This window comes from Delphinapterus leucas, chromosome 15 (genome assembly GCF_059928025.1).
Source record: "Delphinapterus leucas isolate spDelLeu-1000000601 "Yukka" chromosome 15, BTC_Dleu_Yukka2, whole genome shotgun sequence".
In the NCBI taxonomy this organism is placed as follows: Eukaryota; Metazoa; Chordata; class Mammalia; order Artiodactyla; family Monodontidae; genus Delphinapterus; species Delphinapterus leucas.
The window spans coordinates 1,950,352-1,978,156 of record NC_143143.1 but is presented as its reverse complement, the minus strand read 5'-3'; the positions used below and the strand labels follow the sequence as shown (position 1 = coordinate 1,978,156).

The following is a 27,805-nucleotide window of genomic DNA, read 5'->3' as shown; positions in this document are numbered from 1 at the left end:
AAAAAATTAATACTTCAGTAACACTGTTACTGAAAGAAGGGCTTTTTAAATAGCCATTACTGAGACTTCAGTAAATTGTTTTCTGCCTTAGTTTTTTCTTTTGTGAGTATATATGGATTTTAGAATTGTCCTGGCCTTTGTGTTTTAGGAAATTGGTTTTTTATTGAAAAAGGATGGGGCAAGATGTTTTATTATTCTGTTATGCCTGCTGTATCAGTATTTTTTAAGACTTAGCAACTCTGTATCATGATGGGGATATATATAACTATCATTTCTGCAAAATACAGTGAATGTAACGTTTCCAAAGACCTTAAGCTCCCGCTAAAAAGGAGGAAAAAGCGGACTCAGATTTTAAGCAGATGTCCCAGAGTAGAAAAGTTCCGTAGAGCTCAGCTTTGAGATTCAGAACAAAGTTAACAGAGAGTAGTTTTTGGCTAGAATAATTTAAAATAAGGGCAAAAGAGAGAGCTTTTTTTCTTGATGCCCTTTCCCTCCAAATGAAGTGAGTAAGATATAGAAAATGGACCAGAGCTCACTGGTAGAATTCAAAGTTGGTCAGCAGTTTTGCCAATTTCCCTGAATTTCTAAAAAGGAGAAATAAGGAGCCTTTTCTTCGTGTTTGGGTGAAGTTAATCTGGGCCAGCTCCAGCTTGCCTGGGTGGCAGTGTGCAGTGGGAACACAGGCTGCTTTTGGATACACCGGGCTTTTTTAAGCCAAACCTGTGTTCACCCCAGTAATTAGGGCAGGCCTGGTCTGTGCAGCATTGAAAGCAGTCTTGGTAAACGACGGCTCAGGCTTCTAAAGGCCTGTTTGGTTCCCTGCCTTTGCCTCCAACGTCAATTCCCGAGGGAGCAGAGACTCGCTTTAACCCATGAGTGAGGCTGTGTGTGCTCCTTGGGAAGTAAACTTTTTAACTCGTAAACAGAGCACTGGAAAGATAGCTCTTGTGTCAAGTCGGAGGTGCTGCATTTGAGTCGTGCGGGCAGAGCCATCATGAATGGTAGGTGTGTTGGCTGCCTGACTCGGGGGCAGGTGGGGCTGAAGTCCTGACCCAGCTCCTTGCTGAGCCTGCGGGAACCTTCCTGTGATTCACACAAAGGTGCTGTGACCCTTTGCCTAGAAGCTCACCAGAGAAATCGCTTCTCCTTTCTCTGTGCTCGGATGCTTGCTGTTGCGCTGTTGCACGTAATGTGGAGAATGTGAAGCATCTTTGTCTCCATGGTTCTGGAACATTTCAACTATTGCCCTCTGGGGCGGGGAGGGGGGGGGAGTCGGGGTGATGTTGCCAGAGAGAGTGCAGGAATGGGTGGAGGAGGGGACAGGGAGGAAGGAGAGCTGAGGATTGATTTGAGTCCTGTTTCCCCTCTGGGTCGGTTCTGATGCACTGTTGCCACTTGTTGAAATTATTCGGCACTTAGGGTTTTCTGAGCCTCACCTCCTCCTACCTGTCTCTCTTCCTTTGGCCTCTAGTAATCTTCCCTTTCCACACCATGTAATTGGAACATATATCGCTGTAATTGCTAGTTAACTTTTTTTTTACTTTTATTTTGAAATAATTATAGGTTCACAGGAAATTTCCCCTAGTGGTTACCTTTTATGTATCTATAGTGCAATATGAAAACCAGGAGACTGACATTGGTACAATGTATGTGTGGGATTCTGAGACTTACTATCACCTGTGTAGTTTTGTGTAACCAGCGCTGCTTATGAAGATACAGAACTGCCCCGTCACCACAGAGATCCCCCTCCCCTCTTTAGTCACACTCACCCTCTTTCCTCTACCAGCCCTAATCCCTAGCAGCCACTAATTTTGTTTTCCACCCCTATGATTTTTTCACTTCAAGAATATTATATAAATGGAATCACATAGTATGTGACCTTTGAGATCCATCTAAGTTGTGTGCTTTAGTAGTTCATTCCTTTTCATTGCTGAATAGTATTCCATGGTACAGAGGTACCACAGTTGAACCATTTGTTTTATTGAAGTACATCTGGGTTGTTTCTAGTTTGTGGCCATTGTGAATAAAGCTGCTGTGAACATTCCTGCACAGGTTTTTGTGTGGACATAAATTTTCATTTCTCTGGGATAAATGCCCAGGAGTGAGGTTGCTGGGTTGTATGTTAAGCGTATGTTGAATTTTTTTAAGAAACTGAAAAACGATTTTCTAGAGTGGTTGTCCCATTTTACATCTGCACCAGCAGTGTATTAGAGATCACATATCTCTGCATTTGTTGTCACTGCTTTTTGTTTTAATAGACGTGTAGTGATGTCTCATCACAGTCTTAGTGTGCTTTTCCCTGATGGCCGGTGAACTTGGACATCCTGTTTTTCATCCGCTTACTTGCTGTGTGTGTGCTCTCTGGTGAAACAACTCTTCATGCCTTTGTCCACTTTCCAACTGGATTGTTTGTTTTTTTAACTATTGAGTTTTGAGCATTCTTTGTATATTCTAAATATGAGTCCTTTGTCAGATATGTGGTTGGCAGATATTTTCTACCAGTCACTAGCTTGTCTTTTCATTTTATTAAGAGAGTCTTTCGCAAAGCAAAAGCTTTAATTTTGATGTAGTCCAGTTTATCGATATTTTTCTTTTATGAACCATGCATTTTGTGTCATGTCTAAGGACTGTTCACCAAGTTGTAGGTCCTGAAGTTTTCCTCCTATGCTGTAGTTTTACGTTTTGAGTCAATTTTGTATAAGGTGTGAGGTTTAGGCCAAGGTTTTGTTTTTTGTTTTTTTTTTCCTTTGCTTATGGACAACCAGTTCCTCCAACATCATTTATTGAAAAGGCTACTCTTTATTTAATTGCTTTTGGGTCTTCAAAACAATCAATTGACCATACTTATGTGGGACCATCTCTGGGTTTTCTGTTATGTTCCATTGATCTATGTGTCTAGTCCTTCACCAATACTGCATAGTCTTGCTTACTGTAGCTATGTAATAAATCTGGAAATTGGATTCCTCCCCCTTAATTTTTCTTTTTCACAATTGTTTTAGTTAATCCAGTGCATTTCCATATAAATTTTAGAATAGTTATATCTATATCTATATCCATAAAAGATTTTGCTGGGATTTTATAGAAATTGTTAGGCCTGTATATCAATTTGGAGGGAATTGACATTATTATTATGTTGATGCTTCCAATCCATGAACATGGTATGTCCCTCCATTTATTAGATCTTTGATTTCTTTCATCAACACATTTTATAGTTTTCAGCATACATATCCTGTACATGTTTTGTTAGATTTATACCTAAGTGTTTCATTTTTGTGTGATTATTAATAGTATTGCATTTTAAATTTCAATTTCCATATGTTAATTGCTAGTATATAGAAAGCCAGGTGACTTTTGTAGGTTGATTTTTATATCCTATATCCTTGCTGAATTAACTTGAATTCTAGGAGTTTCTTTGGTCTGTTCCTTTGGATTTTCTACATAGACCATCATTTCATCTGTAAATAGGCTTAGTTTTATTTTTTTTCTCTCTAATCCATGTACCTTATATTTCTTTCCTTCACCTTACCACACTGGCTAGAACCATGCTGAATAGCAGTGATAAAAGTGGGCATCCTTGTCTTATTCTCATTCTTAGAGGGAAGCATTCAGTCTTTTACCATTGATTTTGATGTTAGCTGAGAGTTTTTGCCCATGTTCTTTATGAAGTTAAAGAAGTTCTCTATTCCTAGTTTTCTGGGAGTTTTTATTATTAGTGGGTGTTGATTTTTTAATTTATTTATTTATTTTTTGCGGTACGTGGGCCTCTCACCGCCGTGGCCTCTCCCGTTGCGGAGCACAGGCTCCGGATGCGCAGGCTCAGCGGCCATGGCTCACGGGCCCAGCCGCTCCGCGCCATGTGGGATCTTCCCGGACTGGGGCACAAAACCGTGTCCCCTGCATCTGCAGGCGGACTCTTAACCACTGCGCCCAGGGAAGCCCAATGGGTGTTAATTTTTTTAATCCACATATCTGTCTCCCTAGCCAGATTCTGAGCGTCCAGCGCTCGGACATTGTTTCATAAGCATTTTCTTTTCCCACAGTGCCTATCTCAGGGCTTCGCCCCAGGGAAGCATTAAACAAGTTTGTGGATCAGAAGGACAGGCCATGGCCACCAGTGGCAGATGGGCATATGGACCCTGAGGAGGGAGCTCACAGGAACATCTCTAACCAGGCAGTCCAGGTCCCTGGGTCTGGAGGGGAGACTGTAGCTAGTTTCTGGTCACCATTACCACTCACTTTGGTGGTTCAAGGCAGGTGCTACAGCAGAGGCAGGCAGCACGGACTCGTCTCCTTTGCCCTGGTTTGGGGTAAACCATCGAGCTGCACACTGTCAGTGGGCGATTGTATGTTATGCGACTTATACTCCAAAAGGGCTGTTGTCCTGCCGTCCCTGTGCTGGGGGCCAGGGTACTGCTGTCCATCGTCCCAGGTCCCCCAGCCACTCGGAGCCAGCCAAGGCCTTTCCAGGTAGGGAGGGACCCTTTTGCTCTGGCTCATCCAGTACTGATGCTGCCAGGGAGTCTCCAGTCAGGAGAACTTAGAGACTTCCTTAGATGCTGTGTTGCTAACTTTGAAGTACTCACCTGAGAAAGATGGAATAGACCTCCTTCCTTCCTGCCCAGGGAGGCGGTTTTCACCACGACAGTATTTTCCACAATTTGGCCACTTTCCCTAATACTGTTTTAGTTCAGGCTGTTTCTCTGTCCCCTTGACCCTGTCAGTGAGGTAAGGAAAAGGCAGAAAATCCCAACTTTATTTTTAACAGTGAGGAAATAAGCAAATCAATGAAAAATAGTTTCTCATCATCGCAGATCTAGAACGTGATCCCCCAGCTCCTGTTTTCAGTGGGCGGGCCTCTTGACTTGTGTCCATTTCGGTCTGTTCCCGTCTCGTGACTGCCTGTGTGTTTACGTTCCCCACTCCTTTTAAGTTGGGATGAGCAGTGCGTCCTCTGGTGTTGAGGAGCTGCCAGACTTCAGTGATGATGACAGCTGTAGTACTACAGTTGTAGTTGTCTTAAAACACTGTCTCTTTCACTGACGTGGTTCACGCTTCATTTGCAAATGTCACTTTGCTGAGTTTGTTGCCGCTTCTTCCTCATTCAATTTTCTGCCTTCCGGGACCTTTTCAAATGAGTGACAGCAAAAGGCAGGCCTGTGATGTGATCTGTGTGTCCATCTGTCTTAATACAGTTACATTCCTGGGAGCAAGACATTCATGCCAGGACAAAACAAACCAAGAGACAAGTCCTGGTTGCAGCTTGTGAGTTTCCTGCTGTATGACGATCAATGGCCACATCGAGGTTCTCTGTTGTGATTTCGCCTTTGCAGCACAATGAAATCCTTTGATTTCTTTTCTTTCCTAGGGCTCAAGGGTTCTGGTTGATGCACGAGACAAGCTTGGTATTCCTTGGCAGTATTCTGAAAATGAGAAGCACGGGATGTTCCTCATGGCCTTTGAGAACAAAGCAGGGCTGCCCGTGGAGCCTGCCACCTTTCAGCTGTACGTACCTGCTCTGAGCGCGCTCTGGAGGGATTCTGGCATCAGGGAAGCTTTCAGCCGGAGGAGCGAGTTTCAGCTGGTGAGTAAGCCCTCTGTCTGGACTACACGACTGTGTTCTTGACCTTTGGTAGAATTTCCTTTAAAAACTGTAAAAGTACAGGCAAGCTGTAAATTGCTCTAGACCCTGATATTTAAGAACAGAAACACATAACAGAGGCTAATTAAGCTATCTAAATGGTTTGAGAGGAACAAAATTAATTAACTCAGGCTAGATAAATGTTTCTGTCCAAGGAATATGAAGGATTCTTAAAATAGTCAAGATTGGTGTAACTCAAGGAACTCACATTTTCTAGATCTTGTTCATAGTAGGAAATGAATGTGTCCTTAAGAGAACTTTGCAGCTGTGAAGTATGGGTCCTGCCTGGCAAATCATGAATGTTTTCAGATCTATGCCTGGGAAGCTAACCTGAACCCTTCCAAGTTGTCCCCTTAGGATTCTTTCCTTTTATTTTAAGGTCTGAAAGTTTCACACAGCCTCGTCATCTTTGTCACTTAGCTTCATTTAGGATATGAGTCTTTAAACAGAAAATTCGGGGTGTCTAGCCTATTTGCGTTCTGGTTTTTTCCTAAGTATCCTTCAACATTACCTGCGTGTGAAGATGAGTATCATGTTTCTCCTATAACTAGGGTAGATGTGCCTGGCTGATATAAATACACCCCCTGGGGGGTGTCCAGAAATCACACTGACCTTCACATCCCTTTGCCCCTGAGAAACAGGTTCCCAAGTTTTAAGTCACCGGTCCCTTGCCTTTCTTTATGGTGTTGCCATACTATGTATTTATTTTTAAAAAAGAGTCTTGAGTTTTCCCTGTTTCCGTACTTTACATAAATGGTTTCATCCTGTATGTATTCTTCCGCGACTTGCAGTTTTCACCCAGTATTTAGAAATTTATTCATGCAGTGCATGTGGCTGTGGTCCTTTCATGTTCGCTGCTGTCTGCTACCCTATTGTGTGGACGTACTCGCGTGCATCCGTTCTCTCGTGCGTATACTTTGGAATCGTTTTCCATGTTTTGCTATTACAGACAAATCCGCTGCGCTCTCTCCCGTGCGCCCCCAGGTGCACGTGCTCGGGGGTCTCCAGGACATCTACCAAGGAGGGGAATTGGCCAGTTGTAGGGCATATATGCCTCCAAATAGACAAGATATGTCACGTTATTTTCCGAAGTGACTATACCAGTTGTGTTTCTGCCAGCAGCGCAGGGCTCCTGTTGCTCTCATCCTTGCCAGTCTTTGGTGTTACCAGACTTCAAAACTTCTTAAGAATCTCCTTTTAGCCGAAGGAGCCAAGGTATGCTCTATTTTTATAGTATCTCCTTAGGGTTTAATTGACGTTTCCCAGACTTATTGGCTGTATGTGTTTCCTCTTCTGGGAAATGCCTATTCATGTCTTTTGCCAGTTTTTTACTAGTGAGTTATGTGTATTTTTCTCACTTATTTGTGGGGCTCTGCACAGTCTGCCTGGTAATCCTCTCAGTTCAGCTTCCATGTACTCTTCACCTGATCTCCCCTGATGCTCACATCTTACACAATCGTAGCACACTCGTCAAAAGCGGGAAACTGACGTTGGTACGGTACTGTTAATTAACCTGTAGACCTCATTCAGGTTTAACCGCTTTTCCTCTAAAAGCCCTTCTTATAAGGCAGGATCGGGCTCTGGACGCCACCCTGCATTTAGTCCTTGTTTCTCCTGAGCCTGCCTGTCAGTGACAGCCCCTCGGTCTCTCCTGGGTTTTCATGACCTTGACACATTGGAAGAGCACCAGTCAGTCATTTTGTAGAATGTCCCTATTTGGGTTTGTCTGGTGTTTTCTCATCATTAGAATGAGATGATGCGTTTTTTGGCAAGGAGACCACTGAAGTGATGTGTCTGCTCAGAGCATCCTGTCAGGGGTACATGCTCTCGATATGTCCTGTTCCTGGCGATGTGAGCCTTGATTACTCGGTTAACAGGGTGTTTGCCAGGTTTCTCCACTATAAAGTTACTTCTGTCTCTGTAATATAAATATTTGGGGGAGATACTTTGCAACTATGCAAATATCCTGTTTCTCTGCAAGCTTTTGCCCACTAATTTTACTGTCCATCAGTGGATCTGAAGGATGACATTCTTATAACTCTTTCATTTTCACATTCATTCTCAAGTTAAGTTTAAAAATTAAAGTGAAAGAGTCAGATGAACTAGAAGACAGAGTTGCCATAGAAAGGAAATTTTAATCTTCTAAAGGGCAGGAATGTCAGAAACAGGGAGGGAATGCACAATATCTAAGTGGGAAATCGTGGTTTAAGTCTCCCCTTCCCCCTCCGCCCCAATAGACTCACATGGTCTGGGGAAGAAGATTCTAGTGTCTTCAGAGCTTGGATGGAAATTGCTGTTATCAATTGAGAATTTACCAAAGAAGGAAATATAAACGTCCTGAGCTGAATATTTGCAAGTAGTGTTTAACAGCGTGGTGGGATGGTTTTGTGAGACTTGTGCGTTCGCCGTCCTCAGTGGGGCGCAGTGTTTTGGAGCAAGAAGGGCCCTCCTGGCTGGTACACGGAGCCCTTGGCTCGCTACACACGGGGAAATAAGCCCAAAGGTCATGGCTTCCCAAGGCCCTATCTTTTTTTTTTCAACCGTGGCATGCAGGAATCTTTGTTCCCTGACCAGGCATTGAACCCATGCCCTGTACAGTGGAATCGCAGAGTCTTAACCACTGGACCACCAGAGAAGTCCCCAGGGCCCTGTCTTCTTAGCAATCACTATGAGGAACTCGGGCCTAAAAGGCCAGTCTGCTTATTTCTTTCTGCAGTCACTTACTAGTTAAGCATTTATGGGGCACCTACTGTGTGCGAGGCACTGTGCAGTATGCTGGGGACATGGCAGGGAGTAAGACCAAAAATGAGCCTGTCTCCAGAGAGCCTTTGCTCTGGACCTGAAGCTGGCGAGTGATTAGGGGGAGGTGGGCTCCAGGTGGGTCTGTCATCCCATCGTTTTGATCTTGCGCTTCAAACAGCCCGACTTTGTGAGGGTGTGGTTACCTGACAAGTGTTCACATGTTGTGTGCTTTTGAACTGCGATGACCGAAAGCAGATATGGAGCTGCTGATTTTGTTTATTGGAGGCTAGGTGTGTGAGTGTCTGTTATTCTGATGTTTCGTACTTTTCTATATTTTTATTTAAAAAAATTATAGAGCATCTTGTTAACTCCATGGACAGTAGGCCCTTAGTAGTCTTTATGTCAAGATAGACAGTTGCAACCTAAGCGTCTTAACACGGTGCGGTCAGTTTTCTCTTCAGATCCTTTGCTTAGTGTCAGAAACCTTTCCAGGTTGATGTTTCAGCAACTAGTTTTGTTACCTGTCTTCCCTCCCCAGGCGACGGAACTCTTAGAGCCTTTGACAGTCTCTCAGTGGAGACCCAGCCGCCGTGAGACCTGCTGTCAGCCAGGCGTTAGACACCGCCTGTTTCCTCTGCTCCCTCGGTTTTCCTTGCCGTTCCAGGCAGAGGCAGAAACAAAAAGGGGAAGAAGAAAGGCAGTGTCTGGTGACTGCCTTGTGAGGGCCTTTCCTCCTCAGAGGGGTCTCTCCCTGTCCCGAAAAGGAGAAACCTTGCCCTTCTCACAAGTCACCTGTTCCTGCATATTCACTGATGTCAACTGCCATTTAGACACAGGATTCGATAGCACTTCTCTGGCGTCATAAAAAAGAAAGGAAGATAACCTTGCTTTGTTAGACCTTATCTTTTAAAACACATTTGAGGAAGACAAGCACACTAAAAGAGAAGTTTTTGTCCTAAGTATAAGTCACATAAATATCGTCTACTTACATGCCCTTTCTCCAGTAAGAGGATTTCGAACTTGTTAAACACATCTGGCAAATTATCATTAACGTGCTTATGATACAGCACATGGATAGTATTTCCGTGATCTGCTTTCTGTTACATACACCTTTTAACCTGGGGTCTAGCTCTGGAATGGTGCCGCAGGTGGACCGCTGCTCTTTTGTGTGTGTGTAAGTCCTGCACGGATAGTGACTGGGAACTTGTACATCATGGTCCTCCTTGCCGGGCGGTGTGGTGGGTGCTCTTCCCGTGAGCCTTTTCTGTGTGCTGGGCACTCTGCCGAGGTCGAGTGCAGTGTCCTCACAGAGCTGGTAAGACAGATGTCCAAGCAAACAGCTGGAATAAAGTGTGCCGAGAAGTATAACAGGAATATCCAGCTACATCAGGCATAAAGGGAAAAGGTAGGCAATCCCACCTGGCAGGAGGAGTGGGGAGATGTTTTTGGAGGAGATCCTCTCAAGATTAGGTAGGAACGAACCGGGGGCACGATTGGGAGTGAGGTGGCAGGGGGAGCCTCGCCAGGGAGCTGCAGAGCTCCGCGCGGCCCGAGCAGCGGTGCTGCCCCAGGAGAGGCCGCCCCGGCCGGTCGGCAGGCTTTGGTGTGCAGGGAACAGCTCTCCCACTCAAACTGCCTTAATGATAAGGGACTCGGTTGGCTAAGTGCGGGGCTGGGGGTGAGGCGGGAGCTTTACGTGTGGTTTGCGCTGCTTCTCCGCGCTTTTCGTGCCTCTGCCCCTCCTCTGCCAGGTCAGTTGTGGCCTGGCTGCCCCTGAGCAAGGCCTCGGCAGTGCCCGCCACCTCCCGGAGCAGAGGGGTCCCGTGCAGGGAGATGCTGTCCAGGGCTGCCGAGGCCTGGGTGAGTCTCCACCCCTCGCCCTCCTGCCGCGGGCACGTGGTCTGCAGGCAGCACAGCGGGGGTGGGGGGTTGACCACGCGGGCCACACCGACCAGCTGGGAGTCACCTGTAAGCAGAGAGGCCAGTGAGGGGTGTAAAGAGAGAGGAGCGGACCCGATTGCCAGTGCTTCCAGAAACCTCTGTCGGTAGCACGTACGGCGGGCTGAAGGGGGGCAGACTGGAGGCGAAGACCGTGGGGGGCTCCTGTAGGAGTCCGGTTAAGGGACTGTGAACTTGGACCTGGGCAGGAGGGGATCCCTTAGCCTTAGGCCTTAGTCTTAGGATTTACTGCTCCTGGTTCTTTGCAGAGCTCTTTGCTTGTTATCTAGTTAATTGTCCTCTTCGTCATCGTCGCGCCCTCCAGACATGCCATGTGAGCAGGGAAAATCGGTAGGTACAGAGCTGCCCGGATAAACGGAACCAGTTTTTGCTTTTCACAGCTGTACTCTTGAAATTGCAGCCCAGCAGCTGCATTTAACAGCTTACTGTTCCTGTGGGTTCCGTGTGTCTTTTCTTAGAGGATTGGACAGTTACAGGGTTGTTTGGTACCTCTGCTCGAGTCCTCACCTAACTTCCTCTTGTCCGATTATGAGCCTGGCATTTGCTTGTTCAGAAGTTTGGGGGACTTTCCACAGATGAAAGTTCAGCACACATGGAGGGTACAGTTTGTTCTCTCCTCGGATGCTTTTCGCTTCACGCTTGGATATTAAAAAAAGTCCACTGTATTGCGAATCGTTTTTTACTTCCTTCCGGTTCCTACTTCAAAGTGGCAGGGCCTTGTGCTTTCTTGAAAATGTCTTCATCCTCTTGGCTTTGGAAGATGGAGCTGGAGACTCAGTTCAGAGGAGGGAGTTTATGTTGATGGCACAGTGTTTCTTGATTTCTGGAAGTCGAGTGATTCTGCTAATTACAGAGGTTTCTTTTTTCTGTAGTGTTTAGAAGAATTGAGTCTTTGTAACACTACCAGAGATGGCTAAATTGCTAGAAAAGGCTCACTCTAAGGCTGAATTTTAGATGTAGAGGAGAGATCCATCACGGTTGTGTGTGTGTGCTGCTGCATTAGAACCAATTGGGTGTGAGGTTTTAAGAGGAAAATTACCCTGTGGCGAAGTGAGTAACGTGCTAACTACAAGAAGAATCACCGGAATTACCCGCCTAGTTCCTGACATAAAATCCACGTGTTGGGCTCAATTTTTGTAATGTCTGGGGCTTCGGAATTACTCCGGGTTTATTGCATCAGCTCACGGAGGCATGGTCCACATTGTCAGCATGGCCTGTGGTCTTTGCCCACCCCTCACCCGATGGATGTGCTTTTTAAGGGCTGGAGAACCATGGTTTACAGGTTCTCAGGCTTGGAATGCTTCTTTGGTGAAGCTCTGGGATAAAGTAGTGCCCAGAATTCTCCTTTGCATTCGTGAAACAAACATCACGTTGTGCTGTGTGGTGCTTACACCTTTTTAGAAAAAAAAAAGAATGAACCAGTCACTTTCCAGAAAGGCCTGACACCCCAGGTTAATGTCCCTTTGGAAACTTGCCTGTGCTTTTGATAGTAGTATTTTAATTGGGTTTCAAAATTCTTTCCCTGAGCTTTCTTAGTAAGGAAGTTTCTGAGGCGCTAGAGGGCGGGGCTAAATGGAAGATGGGGTGATTTGCAGCCACAGTAACTTTTTGTAACTTTTCTTTGAGTCCACATGAAACAAAGTGACATATAGTGAACAGGCAATTTGGGGCATTTTCTGTGCCCAGTCCCCTGTCCTTCTAGGAAAGGAATCTACTCTGTAATGGCTTGGTGGTTACTTTCAGCAACTTGAGGAACAGTGTCGTGGTAGCTGGTTGAATAGGAATAAGTCCTGAAGTAGCAGCATGTTTGGCGAGTGACAGGTGACACCCGAGGGCTATTTGGGGGTAGCAGTGCTGTGAGAGTCTAGAGGTCTCTCTGCCAGTCTTGAGTGTTTCCCAGGTCCACCCCTTGTTCGTTGTAATCCTTTTGCTTCTTCCTCTTTTCTCTGCTATTAAGATATCCTATCTCTTGATTTTTTTAAATACCGTAATCCACGGTTTAGATCAGAGGGAGACAAGGGAACCCCAGAAAGTGTGATAGGGACGGTGCCTTCAGCCCCAGATTTTCCTGTGGCACAGTCTGGAACATTTCCAAGAGTCTTTCTACTTCGAAACGCCAGTGGTCCCCTGCTGTTTGTGGCAGGTGGCAAGATTCCCGGGTGTCTGTACTTTTACCGTGAAGCTGGGTTTCATGTGATGGGAAACCCCAAACAGCACTGACTCTTCCTTTTCCCTGTCACATGAAAGAAGGGGTAGCCGGGTGGGTCTCTGTCCAGACCCTTCCCCGTGTCCTACTCCGTGGCGCCTGTCCTCAGACTTGGCCACCAGCCTGCGTCCCAGCCAGACAGGAGGGGGCGGAGGGGGCGGAAGGAGAGTCCACTCTCTGCCTTTTAGGGCGGCTTCATGCAGGTGCGGTCCAGCGCGCCCGCCTCGCCCCCGCCCCTGCCCTCGCCCCCGCCGGCTGGAGCTTGGTCCTGCAGCCTCTGCCAGAGCCCTTTTTGGACCTTTTGCCGCTGAGATGACGGGGGAGGGGGGCGGTGATGGGGGGCTGCTGGTACTTTGTGTGGGCCCCAGGGAAGGCAGGGCCGGACGTGCTATTCTCGCAGCGTTACATTCGGGCTAACTGAAATCTCGCAACTGTGCTTACGGTCTCGTGTGTCTTTTTTAATTTCATGGAATTCATTAATTCAGCAAATATTTGTGGAGCAGCCACCCCGTGTCAGGCACTCTTATAAATCCTGGGAAATAGTAGCGAAAAAATCCCGGCCCATGTGGAGCTGACTTTCTGACAAGAGGAGAGCGACAGTAAATAAATTAGTAATAGACATGTGTGTGCACGCGCACGTGCACGCATGCACGAGCATACGTGTTGTGTGATTAGAGAAAAGTGAAGCAGGGACCTGGGTAGCGAGTGTGGAGAGGAGCCTCGATGGAGAAACAGGGTGGTCACGGGGAGTTTCCGTAGCGATTCTTGGGCCTCCCCAACTTTTGTTTTCCCTTCCATCGTGGTGGCCGAGCTGGGAATGTGGCCACAGGGCCAGGCTGCATGTCCTACTCTCCCTGGTTGGGTGCAGCCGTGGAACCAGGGTCTGAGACTGGCCTTGAAAATGACCGGAGAGTCCGTCCCGGCCTCTCTCCTCCTTCCCACAAGCCGTCCAGTGTCGAGAACGTGGGCAGTGGGCAGGCAGCGCAAACCTAAGAGGAAGCAACACACACCATGTGGCCGAGGCACCCCAGCCCACGTTTGTTGAAGCCTCCATGTTTTGGCTCGTTGCCCTAACTGATGGAGCTCCCCTGAGTAGCGTTTGAGAACTCTCTGAAGGAGACCGGAAGGCAAACCCTGGGGGAGGAGGGAAGTGTGTTCTAGCCCAGAAGAGGAACAAGTGCAAAGGCCCTGGGGTGGGGGCAAGTGTTGTGTCGCAGAGCAAGCAAATGGGGGGAGGGGTCTTCAGAGCAGAGGGGCTTATGGAGGCCTTGTGAGGGGCCACTGGAAGGACTTCGGCTTTGGGCAGAGGAGTGATACGGTTTGATTTACGTTTTACTTGGATCACTTTGGCAGCTGAATGGATAAAAGAGACAGGGAGGCCCTTTGGAGGCTTTTGCCATAATCTAGGTGGCAGGTGACGGTGGCCGAACTGAGCGTGATGGGGCCGGGGGCGATGAGGAGTGGTCGGGTCTGAGTATCTGAGACCCGGAGAGGAGTGTGTAGGTTACCTAGTGTCACTGCCCGTGCAGCTTAGGGATTCTTTCGGCATCAGGCCTGATGGTCGATATTGAGCCCGGTATTTTATCTTTCAAATTTCGGACACTGGTGGAGAGTCCATTTCTCTTCTTTGCGATGGCTCCCAGGCTGCTCCACATGTCCGGACCAGCACCCAGAGCACAAAGCACGTGCAGCCACACCCGTGCCCATCCAAACGTGTCTGGCACCGTGCTCTCCGCCAGGACACACATTTCAGACTGTATGACCCAGTCTTTCTGCGAAGATCAATTGCCCCTCGTTTCCTCAGGTCTTACCGTTAGGAATGCCAAGAGGAAAGACCTTGAGCTGAGGAAGGCAAAGTTAAAGCAGCTTAGAGACCCCACACCTCCCCCAGCTGGTGTCAGTCCCAGTGTGTGCTGGGTGGCGATGAGTTGTGTTCTGAGGTCTCCAGGTAGTATTTGGTTAGGGTTTAGTTAGTGAAAACTGAAGCCAGCAAATAGTACCAGTTTACACTCCTACCAGCTGTACCTTCTTGAATGGTGTATGAGAGGATTTTCCTCCAATCCCTCAGTCATACTAGTTTTATTCTTCTTCTTAAATTTTTACCAGCCTGATAAGTGAAGATTCCCATGATTTTTAGTTCTTTTCGTGTGTTTGTTAGCCATTTATACTTATTCTTTTGTGCGTTGCTATTGACACCCTTTGCTTCTTTTTTTCTGTTGGGAATAAGCACCACTAAGTGCTCGTTTTTTCTGACACATTTTGTTTTTAACTTTTTATTTTGAAATAATTATAGATTCATGGGAAGTCTAAAAGATAGATTAAAGAGGTCCCTCACGTCCTTCACCCAATTTCCCCTAATGGTCAGGTTACATCTTACGTGACTACAGTCTGATATGAAAACCATGAACCGGCCACCGGTACCCTGTGCGTGTGTGGGATTGGTGTGACCACCCTCCTGCAGCCCTCCTGCTGACCCTTTATAGTCACCCTGCCCTCCTCCCTCCCCCATCCCTCACCCCGGCAACCACTTATTTGTTCCCCATCTCTAACATTCTATCATTTGGGGAATATTGTGCAAATGGAATCAGATAGAATGTGACTTTTCGAGGCTGACGCTTGTCACTCATAATGCCGTTGAGATAGATACACCCAGGTTGTTGCAGTATCGATGGAATATCTTTTCTGAGCCATATTCCATGGTGTGGAGGTGCCACAGTTTTTTATCTAATTATAGTCAGATACACAGACATGCACACATATATGCACACATACAGCTAGATATACACATACATACATATATTTGAAGAATGCATCATTTTTTTCTGACATCAGAAATGTCAGAAGTTAGTGAATAATTTCTAGAGAAAATGGAATTATCGGCAATTACTTTCTTAGTTTGGGTTTGATACGGTGTATGTGTGTGTGAGTTTTTAACCTTTCAAACTAAATTAACTTTGCTAATGTGGTCCATAGGGGAAAATCTCAGTCTTCCTAAAACTTACTGTTAAGGTCAGAGGGACTTGAGAAACCCTCTAACCAAATCCTATTTGATACTGAGACAGTTTGCGGCCTGGGAGTTGAAGAAATGTGCCTGAAGTGGCAAAGCTGATGAATGGCCCAGCCAAGATGAGGGCACAGGAACCTTGTCTAGCTCTTGCTGGAGGTATGTTCAGGCCTTGGACCCAGCTCTGCAGAGGGCGGCACTCTTAGTTTGCCTCTGGGGTGGCTCTTGCCTGAGGACACAGAAGCAGGAAGCGGAGGTATTTGCTATTCTTGGATCATGTGCTGGTGAGAAACTTATGTGTTCCTGCTTGTGATGCTGGCCTTTCCCCTCCATTTCATTAATCACAAAGAGTATTATATACTTACAGACCTCAAAAAAGCTATTCCTTAAAAAAAAAAAAAAAAAAAAAAAAGAAGTGTTATGCATTTTAACATAGATCTTTGTGAAAAATGTTGCTGTAAACCTTTACCTCTGGAGGGTTTGTAAGCCAGTGACTTAATGGCCCAGGGTGGAAATGTGATATATAGTAGAATCAATAATGGAATATGTTGCATGATAACAAGGCCAGAAACCCCAAAGAAAAAGAATAATGGATTTGACTAAGTAAACATTTTTAACTGTTGTATGGGAAAAGTCAGCATAAAGAAAGTTAAAAGACAGATGACAAATTAGAAAAAAAATCCGCCACATAAAACAAAGGTGTTTTCTATATGTTAAGGGAGATTATAAAACAGCTGCAGCCTGCATGAGAGAGCTCTTGTAAGTGTATAAAAGAAGACTGAGTGAAAGAAGAAGCAGGATTACCAGCCTTGCTACTAACTATGGAAATGCAAATTAAAGCAGTAATGAGATAATCTTTGTCGGTTAGATTCGTGGTGATTAATAATGTCCTGGGCTGATTGGGGTCATAGGAAATAGGTCCTGCATACACATAGGTGGCGGGAGTATAATGTGATTCAGTTTCTCAGTTTATGTCAAAACATAAAGTGCTATATATCCTCTGGAGGTAGTTCAACTTCCAAGGAATTTATCCTAAAGCCATAATTATAAGATTTCCGGCTTCTAATTACAGTGGACTAGTTATCTAGAGACTTCTGCTGAAAGCAATTTAAAATGCTAGATAAAATGTTAAAAATAACTTTATGAAAGCAGCTAAGCGCTGACAAGATTACAAAGTATGACCAGGCCGAACCCTAAGAGAGAGTTGAACCTCGAGAGATAAGCAGACCCCGAGCAGCGGTTATTTCCTGAGAGAGCTGATGATCTAAACCATGAACCTGAGCTATGATGTTTGACAGACTTTTCAGGGGCTCAGAAAGAGGTAGAAACTTAAGATCATCAAAGTTGAGGAATTGGTAGGAGACTCTTCCATAACAAGCTGGGACCTCAGAGGGTGAGGATGAGCCATAAGGAAACCCACAAAACAGGGAGAGACGAGAGCTTTGCTTGGCTGCTGAGCCAGGGCAGGGAGGAGGGAGGAGGCAAAAGAAGACCCACCTGTAGACTGGCTCCTCAGGGGACTTGCCACCCGGAGTTACAAGAGCAGTCCAAGAACCCCAGTGCTCTGAATTTAGGTTAAAGTGACACCAGACAGGTAGTGTGCCCAAGTAGCAAATGGAAACCCTCTCTGGAAAAGACACTCGAGTCCTAAACCTTGGAGATTCCCCACAAATGATGTTTTTGAGGACAGAGGGCATCACAGAGATAGCCAAAGTCACAAGGAGACAGGGCACAATGCCTAGAATCAGAGGAAAGAACAGACAGCAGAAATGGACCCACAGTCTTCAGGTATTAGACGTATCAGACACAGATTTTAAAACAACTATACTTTATACCCATGTAAAGTTGTACGTATAAAGTATGTGTATAAACAACTATTGTTTCTACATATATAACTTTATATGTGTATAAAGAAATAAAAGTTAGAAAATATCTTCAGGAGAAACTGGAAACTTACTAAAAGTGCTGTAACATATTTTGAAAGAACAAACCAGAACTTCTAGAATTGAAAAATACAAAAACCAAAAGTAAAAACTCGGTAGTTTGTACCCCGTAAAAGAGAATATTAATAAAGTAGAAGAAATATTGGAAGAAAGTATCAAGAATGTAGAACAGAGAGACAAAAACGGGGAAAAGATGAAAGATAGGTTGAGAGGTATCAAGGATGAAGTGAGAAGGTCTAATATACCTTTAAGCAGGACTTACAGAAAGAAGACCAGGGCAGGGGCAGTACTGGAACAGGTAGCGGCTGACAGAGTGTATCAGATCACAGGGTCAAGAATCCCAGTGAATCCCAAGCAAGATGAGTAATTTAAAAAGGCTATAACTAGATAAATCATAACGAAACTGCGGAAAACCAAAGACAGAGGAACATCTTAAAAGTAGCTACAGAAAAAGGTAGAGATGAACTCTCAGTGAGTGACGATATGACAGCTTTCTTCCACAAAGCTGCAACAGAAGCCAGAAAGAGAAACGATACTTTGAGGTCATGCCTGTGAGAGAATGTAACTCCTAATCTAGAATTCTGTAAAATTGAGGGCACAAAAGGGACATCTTCAAACAAAGTTGGTCATCAGCAAATCCTCCTAAAGGAATCATAGGGGCTACACAGGAAGCAAGAGGACAGGGATTCCAGGTGGAGGGTTTGAAACATAAGAAAGAATGGAGACTAATTTGCCTGGTATTTTTTCTTTTGTTGGTCATGCTTTTGGTGTCAGATCCAAGATCAGGAAGGTTTACCCCTGTGTTTCCTTCTTATATTTAGGTTGTTCGACTACATTGTGGTTGTCTATCCATTCTGGGTGAATGTTTGTATATGGAATGAGGTAGGGGTCCAGTCTCCTTCTCTTGCACATGGACATCCGCTGTTCCAGCACCATTTGTCGAACATCTGTTCTTTTCCCATCAAGTGGTCTTGGCACCCTTGACGAAAATCAATTGGTCATACATGTCTGGGTTCATTTCTGGATTCTCAGTTCTATTCCATTGGTCTATGTATCTGTCCTTATGCCAGTAACACACTATTTTGATTACCGTAGTTTTGTAGTAAGTTTTGAAATCCGGAAGCGTGAGTCCTTCAGCTTTGTTTTCTTTTTCTCATTGTGGTTTTGGTTTGCATTCCCCTGAGGATGAATGATGTCATACCACTTTGGAAGAAGAATAAAGTGGGCGGGACTTGCTCTTCATGGAGATCAGCAAACTACTGCCTGAAGGTGAACTTTCCTTTGGCTTATTTTTGTTTGAACCCCTAGTTTAAAAAAAAAATTTTTTTTTTTACATTTGAAGAAGAAGAATATGCAGTAAGGATGACTGTATGTGCTCACCATAACCTAAAACATTTACCATCTGGATCTTTACAGAAAAAGTTTGCTATCCCCTTCTGTAATAGATACTGAGATTTATTTTTTAAAACAATTTAATAACCAATATAGTGGAGGTATTGGAACAGAATAAGGTAAGCAAATTGGTGGAACCACATAGAGAACAATGAAAATGGATCCCTATACACACACCCAATTTCAAATGGCTTAGAGACCTAAATATGAAAAGCAAAACGACATATCTTTTAGGAGGTGATATAGAAGAATCTTCATGATCTTGGGGGTGGGGAAGAGTCGAAGTCATTAAAACTGCAAATGCAGAAGGAAACGATTAATACTTTGACTACCATCAAATTAAGAACTTCTGTTCATCCAGAGAACACGTTCACCATCTATAACCTGCAAAGGAAACGTGTCCAGAATGTTTAAAGAACCTCCACAAACCTGCGAGAAATAGGCAATTCAATAGAAAAATGGATTCAAGGCTTGAAAGGCATTTCTGAGAAGAGGAAATGATATTATACACTCACCAGATTTCAGAAACTAAGACATTTGACAGTTCCAAGAATTGGCAAGGATGTGGAGTAACAGGAACTCTCATATTGAATACATCCTGGTGCTGGGGTGGGGGGTGTAGACTGGGGCCCCCAATTTAGAAAGCAGATTGGCATTGTTCACTAAAGCGTAAGATATGTATTCCTTGTTGCTGAATAGTCCCACTCCTAGGTACACATAAAGGCAGGTATGCAAGCGTTCATAGCAGCATTATTCATAATTGGAAACAATCCAAATGTCCCTCAAGAGTAAGATGGTAAATACACTGATTTTTATTCCTGAGTACTGCAGAGAACGTGGGCCAAGGACAGCTCCCCTCAACAGACGTGTGATGTTGAGCTAAAGAAGGCAGACACGGAAGAATACCCATTGCGCGCGTGCACTTTCATGCCATGAAACGTACATACGCACAGCATGATTACCTTAAAAATGCAGCCACCGTGCTGAGGAACACATGCTAATGGGATAAAACTACAAGGGAGAAGTCACAGGTTAAGAAATAGTATCACCAGCATCAGCATAGGAGTCAGAGAGGATATCATGAGGGCATTTCTGGGGCGCAGGTCATGGTCCGCTCCCGGCCCCGGGGGGTTGCTGTTTTGTCAGTTCAATTGTGCATTTTTCTTTTATGCACTTTTCTTATATGATGCCATAATTTATAAGAATAATGATAAGGATTTGAAAGGGAAAATATAATTAGATGAATACGCAGAAATTATTTGTGAACAGTGTTGATTGTATTGCTTATAAAAGCAGAAACAAAAAGGAAATAATCTAAGTACTGTCCAGTAGGGGTTGGCTGACTAAATTAGGATACTGACCACGCGACAGAATGCTATACAGCTGTTAGAAAACCTAGAAGAGAAACCTAGAAGAGAACCTAGAAGAGAACTGTGTGTTGGCATAGAAAGAAGTCCCTGAAAAATCAAGTGGGAAAAGCAGATTAAAAATCAGTTATATATACAGGAGAGTCCTGTCTCTGTTTAGAAAGTGAAAGAAAAGTGTGTGTGTGTGTGTGTGTGTGTGTGTGTGTGTGTGTGTGTATATATATATATATATATAAATGCATAGAAAATCTAAAGCTGGAGAAAACATATCCACTGAACCATCTCAGCTGTTATCTTCCTTTTTTATTTTATATATGTTTAAAATTACAAAAATATATATTCTTAAAATTACCTAAAAATTTTAATTGAGGTAGAAATATGTATTATTTTTGTAATCAGAAAAGGCCATGGAAACATTTTTAAATGAATTAGAAAAATTAATGTCTGACAATTTTATAAATCTTATGCATTGTTTCTGAAAGAAATCTTAGGGTTTAAATAATTCTGGTTAGCTATAACGTACTATTAATCTGAAAGTTTCGAAGGATGGTAGCGTCAACCTCCTTCCCACCTCCTTTTACCAGATTTCAACAAATTTAGTCAACCTCAGCAAGTGCTCAGTGAGCTGGAGGAATGGGAAGAGCCCCGGCCTCACTCACCACTTTTGCTCCATATTTTTGGAGCTTCAGCTCCGCAATCAGAGAGGGCAGCAGTGCCTTCCTGTTAGGTCGACTCTGAGAAGTGTGGTAGCACCATGCCTGGGGTGCAGTGTTTGTTTAATTATCCAGGTCACATATGCGGAGTTTCTCCTGTGCTCCCTGCGGCCATGGGCTGCAGAAGGAGCACCTCGCCCCTTTCCCTCACCCAGAGCCAGGGTCCAGACGCCTGCAGAGGCAACCTGCCTCACACAGAGGGTGGAGAAATCCATGCGAGCGGGAATCATCGGTCAGGGTGTGGTGGAGGAAATCAGACCTTAACTTGGATGGGGTTCTATTGAAAGATGGAATTCTCAAAGGAAGCTGGGAGGGAGGAGGGTGTTGATGGTCGATAAAATCCATAAGTAGTAATCAGACTTTGAAACACTTAGTTAACTTGTGAAAGAAGCACCTAGAAAAATCAAGGGTTGCTCTATTCTGGCTGCCCTTAAAAAAGCTTTTCTGAGAATTTCTCATTTAAGCCAACTGAAACAGTTGATTTATTAACTGGTTAGACCTTTTTTCTTTTTTCTAAATTTTGGTAAAATATGCATTTTTCTTTTTTATGTCTCTTGTCACTAAACCTTTCTAGCAGGCCAGTGTTAACAGTTGAGCAGGTGTATCCCAGTGAGTCTTGGGAAAGTTCAGGTTAAGGTGCTGTAGCTTAGTCTGTGTGTGTGAGCATTTCCTCCAAGGGATTGATTCCTTGTGGATGTGACTGCAGCTGTGGCTTACCACTCAGTACAGAGGTGAGAAGATGGGAAGCGTTCCTCATCTTCTGAACTTGGAAGGCATCTTGGCTAGGATCACCAGGAACCCCTCAAAAGTTTTTATTAATATTCTCTGCTTGTAAGTAGTTTCAAGGTTTAGAAGTACCTCAGAGTTATTATTTAGGAGCCTTTCAGATCTGAGTGGGCGGATTCCACAGCAGTAGTATTTGCCCCACGGTGTCTGTCTGAGTCTGCTCGGGCTACCATAACAAAATACAGCAGGCTTGGCGGTATAAACAACAAACATTTATTTCCCACAGTCCTGGAGGCTGGGCGTCCAAGACCAAGGTGCCAGCAGATTTGGTTCTTGGTGAGGGCCCTGCTCCTGGCTTGCAAACGGCTGCCTTCTCTGCTCACGTGGCCTCCTCTTTGTGCCCTTGGAGAGAGAGAGCTCTGGTCTCTCTTCCTCTTCTTACAAGGACACTAATTCCATCGTGGGGACTCCACCTTGTGACTTCATCTAAACCCAGTTACTCCCGAAGGCCCCACCTCCCAATACTATCGCTTTGGGGTTTAGGGCTTCAACACAAGAATTTGGGGTCGGGGGGACAAACAGTTCACAGCCGTGTCCCTTCCCTTGCTCCCTCTTCCTCACTACCTTTCCCAAAGGCAGTTAATTAACCAGCCTCTTTTTCCCTCCGCTCACTCCAGTCCTCTGTGTTTATTTCTGTAAGGAGACAAGTTTTATTACGTGTTCAGCTACATTTCCAGATCTATGTCATCATTTTCGTATGCTGGAATAAGAATGCATTATAATTAAAATGGGATTTCCCTCATTTCCTGCCAAGAGTTTTAAACCCAGAGAATTAGATTGCATTAAATTTTTTATTTTAAAAGAGACCCCAGCCCCATGAGCTTTGAGAAAATCAGAATGCAGTGAGAGAAAAGTAGGGACCAGGGTTTGAGTTTGCCCGGTTTAGAATGCTGATGTAGAAATAGTAAGGTAGCTCTGAGGCACATTCAGCCCTGATGAGCCACAGGACAAGGGAGCTCTGCTTTTTGGCTTCTTCCTCTGCCATTTCAAGTCTAGTATAATGTTAGCAAAACTCATTACAGGAATCTCTGGGCAGTAAATGGGTTTTATTCCTTGAAACACAAGTTAATTTTTATTCACAGTCTGGCACCTGCTCCTTCCATGACAGTGTTTCATTGTAAAGTTCTTAAAGACCAAACTAATGGTGGGAATGAGATGCTTTGGTGACATGGACACACGACATTGGAATAAGCGGTTCTGGTTGGAACTTGTTTTAATAAGGCTTTGATCTCCCCCCTTAAGCGATGTTTGATATAAAAGGAATGCCTTTTGGCTGTGGTCTGTTGCACTGGGCATTCTGCATCATTCTGGGGCATTTTAGCAAATCCTCCAGAGCTTTTTTCTGAGTTTGTATTTCTCAAGCAGTATAATGGGACAAGCCTGCCTGTCTCACCAACACAGTTCATGTTTCAGACCAAATGTGACTGTCCCTGGAGTCCGGGCGTCACTCCTTGCTCCGCTGAGCCAACGGGGCAGTGACTTCTGCGGTGACCAGTGCAGCCCCCAGGTCCCCTCTTCTGCTTCATCCAGGCTCTGCTGTCAACTTGCTGATCATCGGCTGCCTGTTCTTGCATCTCTCTCCTTTTCACTCTCTCTTTCACAATTCTCACATTTCAAATGTTTTATCCTTTAGCTTCTCTTCCAGGATACCTTTCTCCACCCGGCTTTTGTCCACGGGGATGCGTTCCTCCTCTTTGCTGGTGTCGTGGCAGCTGCAGAATTGCAGAAGTCTGCTCTAGCCAGAAAAAGACTGGCGGCCCGCCAGCGCGGCCCCAGGTGTTGTCTTGGGGAAGGATTGGGGGTGGCTGAGAGAGGGAAGAGGGCAGCAGATGAGCAGGAGCGAGCCACAGAGTGGAAGCCGGGCATCCTGGCCGGCCTTCTCTGACACTAACTTTATAATCACTCACACTCCTCAGAGCCCTCATTTCCTTCTTCTCACTGTCTCACGGGTGTGCTGCCTGCCGAGACAGTGTCTGCAGAAGTGCTCTGAAAGCACAGGCACCAGGTAGAGGAAAGTTACAAGGCTGCTGTCCAGATGATACCTTCAGTACCCTTCAGTGGTCCTCATGTATTAACAGAGCTGGCGAAGAACTTTGGCCACGGTTCTGTTTGAGACACTGGGCAGAGTGGTCCTCCTGAGCTCTGGTGACTAAGACAGAGGGATTGTGAATCAAGGCTCTAATTTCAGATATTTTTTTCTTCCTCTCTGTTATTCTTTACCTGTTCTTTATCTTCCAGAACTTCTTACTTAAATCTCAATCTCCCAAGACTGTTCAGGATGGCTCTATCTCATTCCAGTCAATGTATATGGTGATATTTAGCCCCAAACAAGGTTTTAAAATACAGAAAAAGCAGTGTAGTAACTCCAGAAAATGGACAACTCGATCGAGCCTATTAAAATAAAACCTTAAAACCCAAGAAACTAGTTGCCGTGGTTGCCTATAGAGAGGAGAGCTGGGTAGCTGGGAGACAGACTTACTTCTCCAATGTCCCACTTCCCACCCTCCCTTTTTTTTTAACTTTTAATTTTGTGCTGTGTTGTATTACCTATTCAAAAATTTCCTGGTTTCAAACCTTTCTACAAAGCTATAGTAATCAAAATAGTATGGTATTTGCATAGAGACAGACATTTTGATCAATGGAATACTATGGAGAACCCAGAAATAATCCCTTGCATGTATGTTCAAATGATTTTTTGACAAGGGTGCCAAGACCATTCTATGGGGAAAGGACAGTCTTTTCAACAAAAGGTGCTGGTGCTTGAAAAAACTGGAACTTCACATGAATGAAGCTGGACCCTCGCCTAATACCATATACAAAAATGAACTCAAAATGGATTATAGACCTAAATATAAGACTGAACACTATAAAACTCACAGAAGAAAACATGGGGCAAAACTTAATGACATGGGATTTGGCGATCATTTTGTGAATATGACGCCAAAGGCACAGGCAACAAAATGAAAAATAGACAAATTGGATTCTACAAGAAAATTATAAGATTTTGTGCATTAAAGGAGACTATCAGCAGAGTAAAAAGACAACCCACAGAATGGGAGGAAACATTTGCAAATCATTTATGTTATAAGAGATTAATGTCCAGACCATATAGAGAACTCTCCAAACTCGACAAAAAAATAAACTCTCTGACTCAAAAATGGACAAAGGACTTGAACAGACACTGCCAAAGAATATATGCAAATGGCCAGTGATGATATGAAAAGATGCTCAACATCACCGATTATTAGAGAAATACAAATCTTCCACCTCATACCCATTAGGATGGCTACAGTGTTTTAAAAAATAAGTGTTGGTGAAGATGTAGAGAAATTGGAACCCTTGTACACTGTTGTGGGATTATAAAAAGGTGCAGCCACTGTGGGAAACAGAATGGCAACTCATCAAAAAATTAAAAATAAGATTACTGTATGATCCAGCAATTCTACTTCTGGGTATACTTAAAGGAATTGAAAGCAGGGTCTTGAGATATTTGTACACCCATGTTCATAGCTGCATTATTCACAATAGCTAAAGCATGAAAGCAACCCAGGTATCCATCAGTGGATAAATGGATAAGCAAAGTGTGTTGTATATACATAACAATGGAGTATTATTCAGCCTCGGAAAGGAAGTCCTGTCATGTACCGCAGCGCATGAATCTTGAGGATCTTATGCTAAGTAAAATAAGCCAGTCTACTAAAAGAGAAATACTATATGACCAGTCATATGAAATACTTAGAATATTCAAAATCATAGGCACAGAAAGTAAAATGGTGATTGCCAGGGGCTAGGAGCAGGGGAGAATGAGAAGTTATTTTTTAATGGTTACAGAGTTTCTGCTTTACAAGATTAAAAGAGCTGTGGAGAATAGTGGCAATGCTTGCGCAACATTATGGATGTATTTAACACCACTGAACTATTAAGCAGTTGTATACAAAAGACAAAAAGAGGGGAGAAAAAAACAGGAACAACGAAGATGACAAGCAGAAAACAGTAACAAATATGACAGATGTTAATCCAGCTATATCAATAATCCCAAAATACTGGAGATTAAACAACACACTTCTGGAACTTCTCTGATGGCACAGTGGTTAAGAATCTGCCTGCCAATGCAGGGGACACAGATTCAGTCCCTGGTCCGGAAAGATCCCAGGTGCCGTGGAGCAACTAAGCCCATGCACCACGAGTACTGAGCCTGCGCTCTAGAGCCCGCAAGCCACAACTACTGAGCCTGCATGCCATAACTACTGAAGCCCAGGCACCTAGAGCCCATGCTCCACGACGAGAGAAGCCGCTGCAATGAGAAGCCCACGCACCGCAAAAAAGAGTAGCCGCCGTTCACTGCAACTAGAGAAAGCCTGCGCACAGCAATGAAGACCCAACACAGCCAAAAATAAATAAATAAATTTTAAATAAATAAACAACACACTTCTAAATAACACGTGGATAAAAGAAGAAATCTCAGGAGAAATTTTTAAATATTTTGAACTAAGTAAAAATGAAAACAAGACTTATCAAAATTTGTGGGGTGCAGCAAAAGCAGTGCTTAGAGGGGAATTTGTAGCATTGAATGCTTATAGTAGGAAAGTATCTAAAATCAATTATCTAAGTTTTCACCTTAGAAAATTAGAAAAAGAACAGCAAATTAAGTCCAAAGTGAACAGAAGAAAGATTTAAAACAAAGAATTAAATAGATGAAATCGCAAACAGGAAATCAGTAGAGAAAATCAACAAAACGAAAAGCTGTTTTTTGAAAAGATCAATAAAATCGATCATCCTCTAATCAAGCCATCTAAGAAAAAAAGAAAACATATAAGTTACTGATACCAGAAATCAGAGAGGACATCATTACAGATCCCGTGGTAATTGAAACGATATTAAAGGAATATTATGAACAACTCTGTGCCCATAAATTTGATAACCTAATGAAGTGAACCAATTCCTTGGAAGTCACAATCAGCCAAAACTCACACAAGAAGAAGTAGATGCTCTGAATAGGCCTTTATCTATAAAAGAAATTGAATCAATAATTAATTACCTTCCTAAACCAAAAGCACCAGGCCCAGGTGGGTCCACTGGTGAATTCTACCAAATATTTAAAGAAGAAGTTATACCAATTCTCTGCAGTCTCTTTCAGAGGACAGAAGCAGAGGGAATAGTTCCTAACTCATTCTATGAAGCTAGTACTACCCGAATACCAAAATCAGACAAAGACATTCCCAGAAAAGAGAACTGGAGAACAGTCTCTCTCATGAACATGATGCAAAATTCTCAACAATGTTAGCAAATCAAATTCAAAAATGTATAAAAAGAATTATACACTATGACCAGGTGGGCTTTATATCAGGTACATAAGGCTGGTTCCACATTCAAAAGTCAGTGTGATTCATCACATCAACAGAGTAAAAAAGGAAAATCACATGATTATATCAATAGATACAGAAAACTCATGTGACAAAATTCAGCACCCATTCGGGATAAAAACTCTCAAACTAGGAATAGTGGGAAACTTTCTCAACTCAGTAAAGATGATCTACAAAAAACCTACAGCTAATAACGTCATGCTTACTGGTGAGAAACTCAAAGCTTTCCCATTAAGATCATATACAAGGTAACAATGGCCCCTCTCACCACTTCTTTTCTACATCATATTGGAAATCCATGCTAACGCAGTAAGGCAAGAAAAGGAAGTAAAAGGTATACAGATTGAGAAGGAGGACATAAAACTGTTTGCAGAAAACGTGATCATCTATATAGAAAATCCAAAAGAATTGACAGAGAACTCGCAGAACTAATAAACAATGATAGCATGGTTGCAGGATGCCAGGTTAATTTCCAAAATTCAATTGTTCTCCTATATACCAATAATGAACAAGTGGAATTTTACATTTAAAATACAATATCATGTACATTAGTGCCCCCCAGCCAAATGAAGTACTTCGGCATAAACCTAATAACAAAATATGTACAAGGTCTATATGACGAAAACTACAAAACTCTGATGAACAAAATCAAAGAACTAAATGGAGAGATATTCCATGTTTCATGGATAGGA

General features: G+C 43.9%; 1 protein-coding gene across 2 annotated transcripts in view; it reads left to right on the top strand.

Annotated features, from left to right (window-relative positions):
* GNA12 (G protein subunit alpha 12) overlaps positions 1-27,805 on the top strand; it is a 111,919-nt gene that overhangs the window by 45,152 nt on the left and 38,962 nt on the right. For both annotated transcript variants that reach the window (XM_089895526.1, XM_030760600.2), the window contains exon 2: positions 5,366-5,581. In XM_089895526.1, the coding sequence (XP_089751652.1) occupies positions 5,366-5,581 (216 nt within the window). The remainder of the gene's footprint in view (positions 1-5,365; positions 5,582-27,805) is intronic.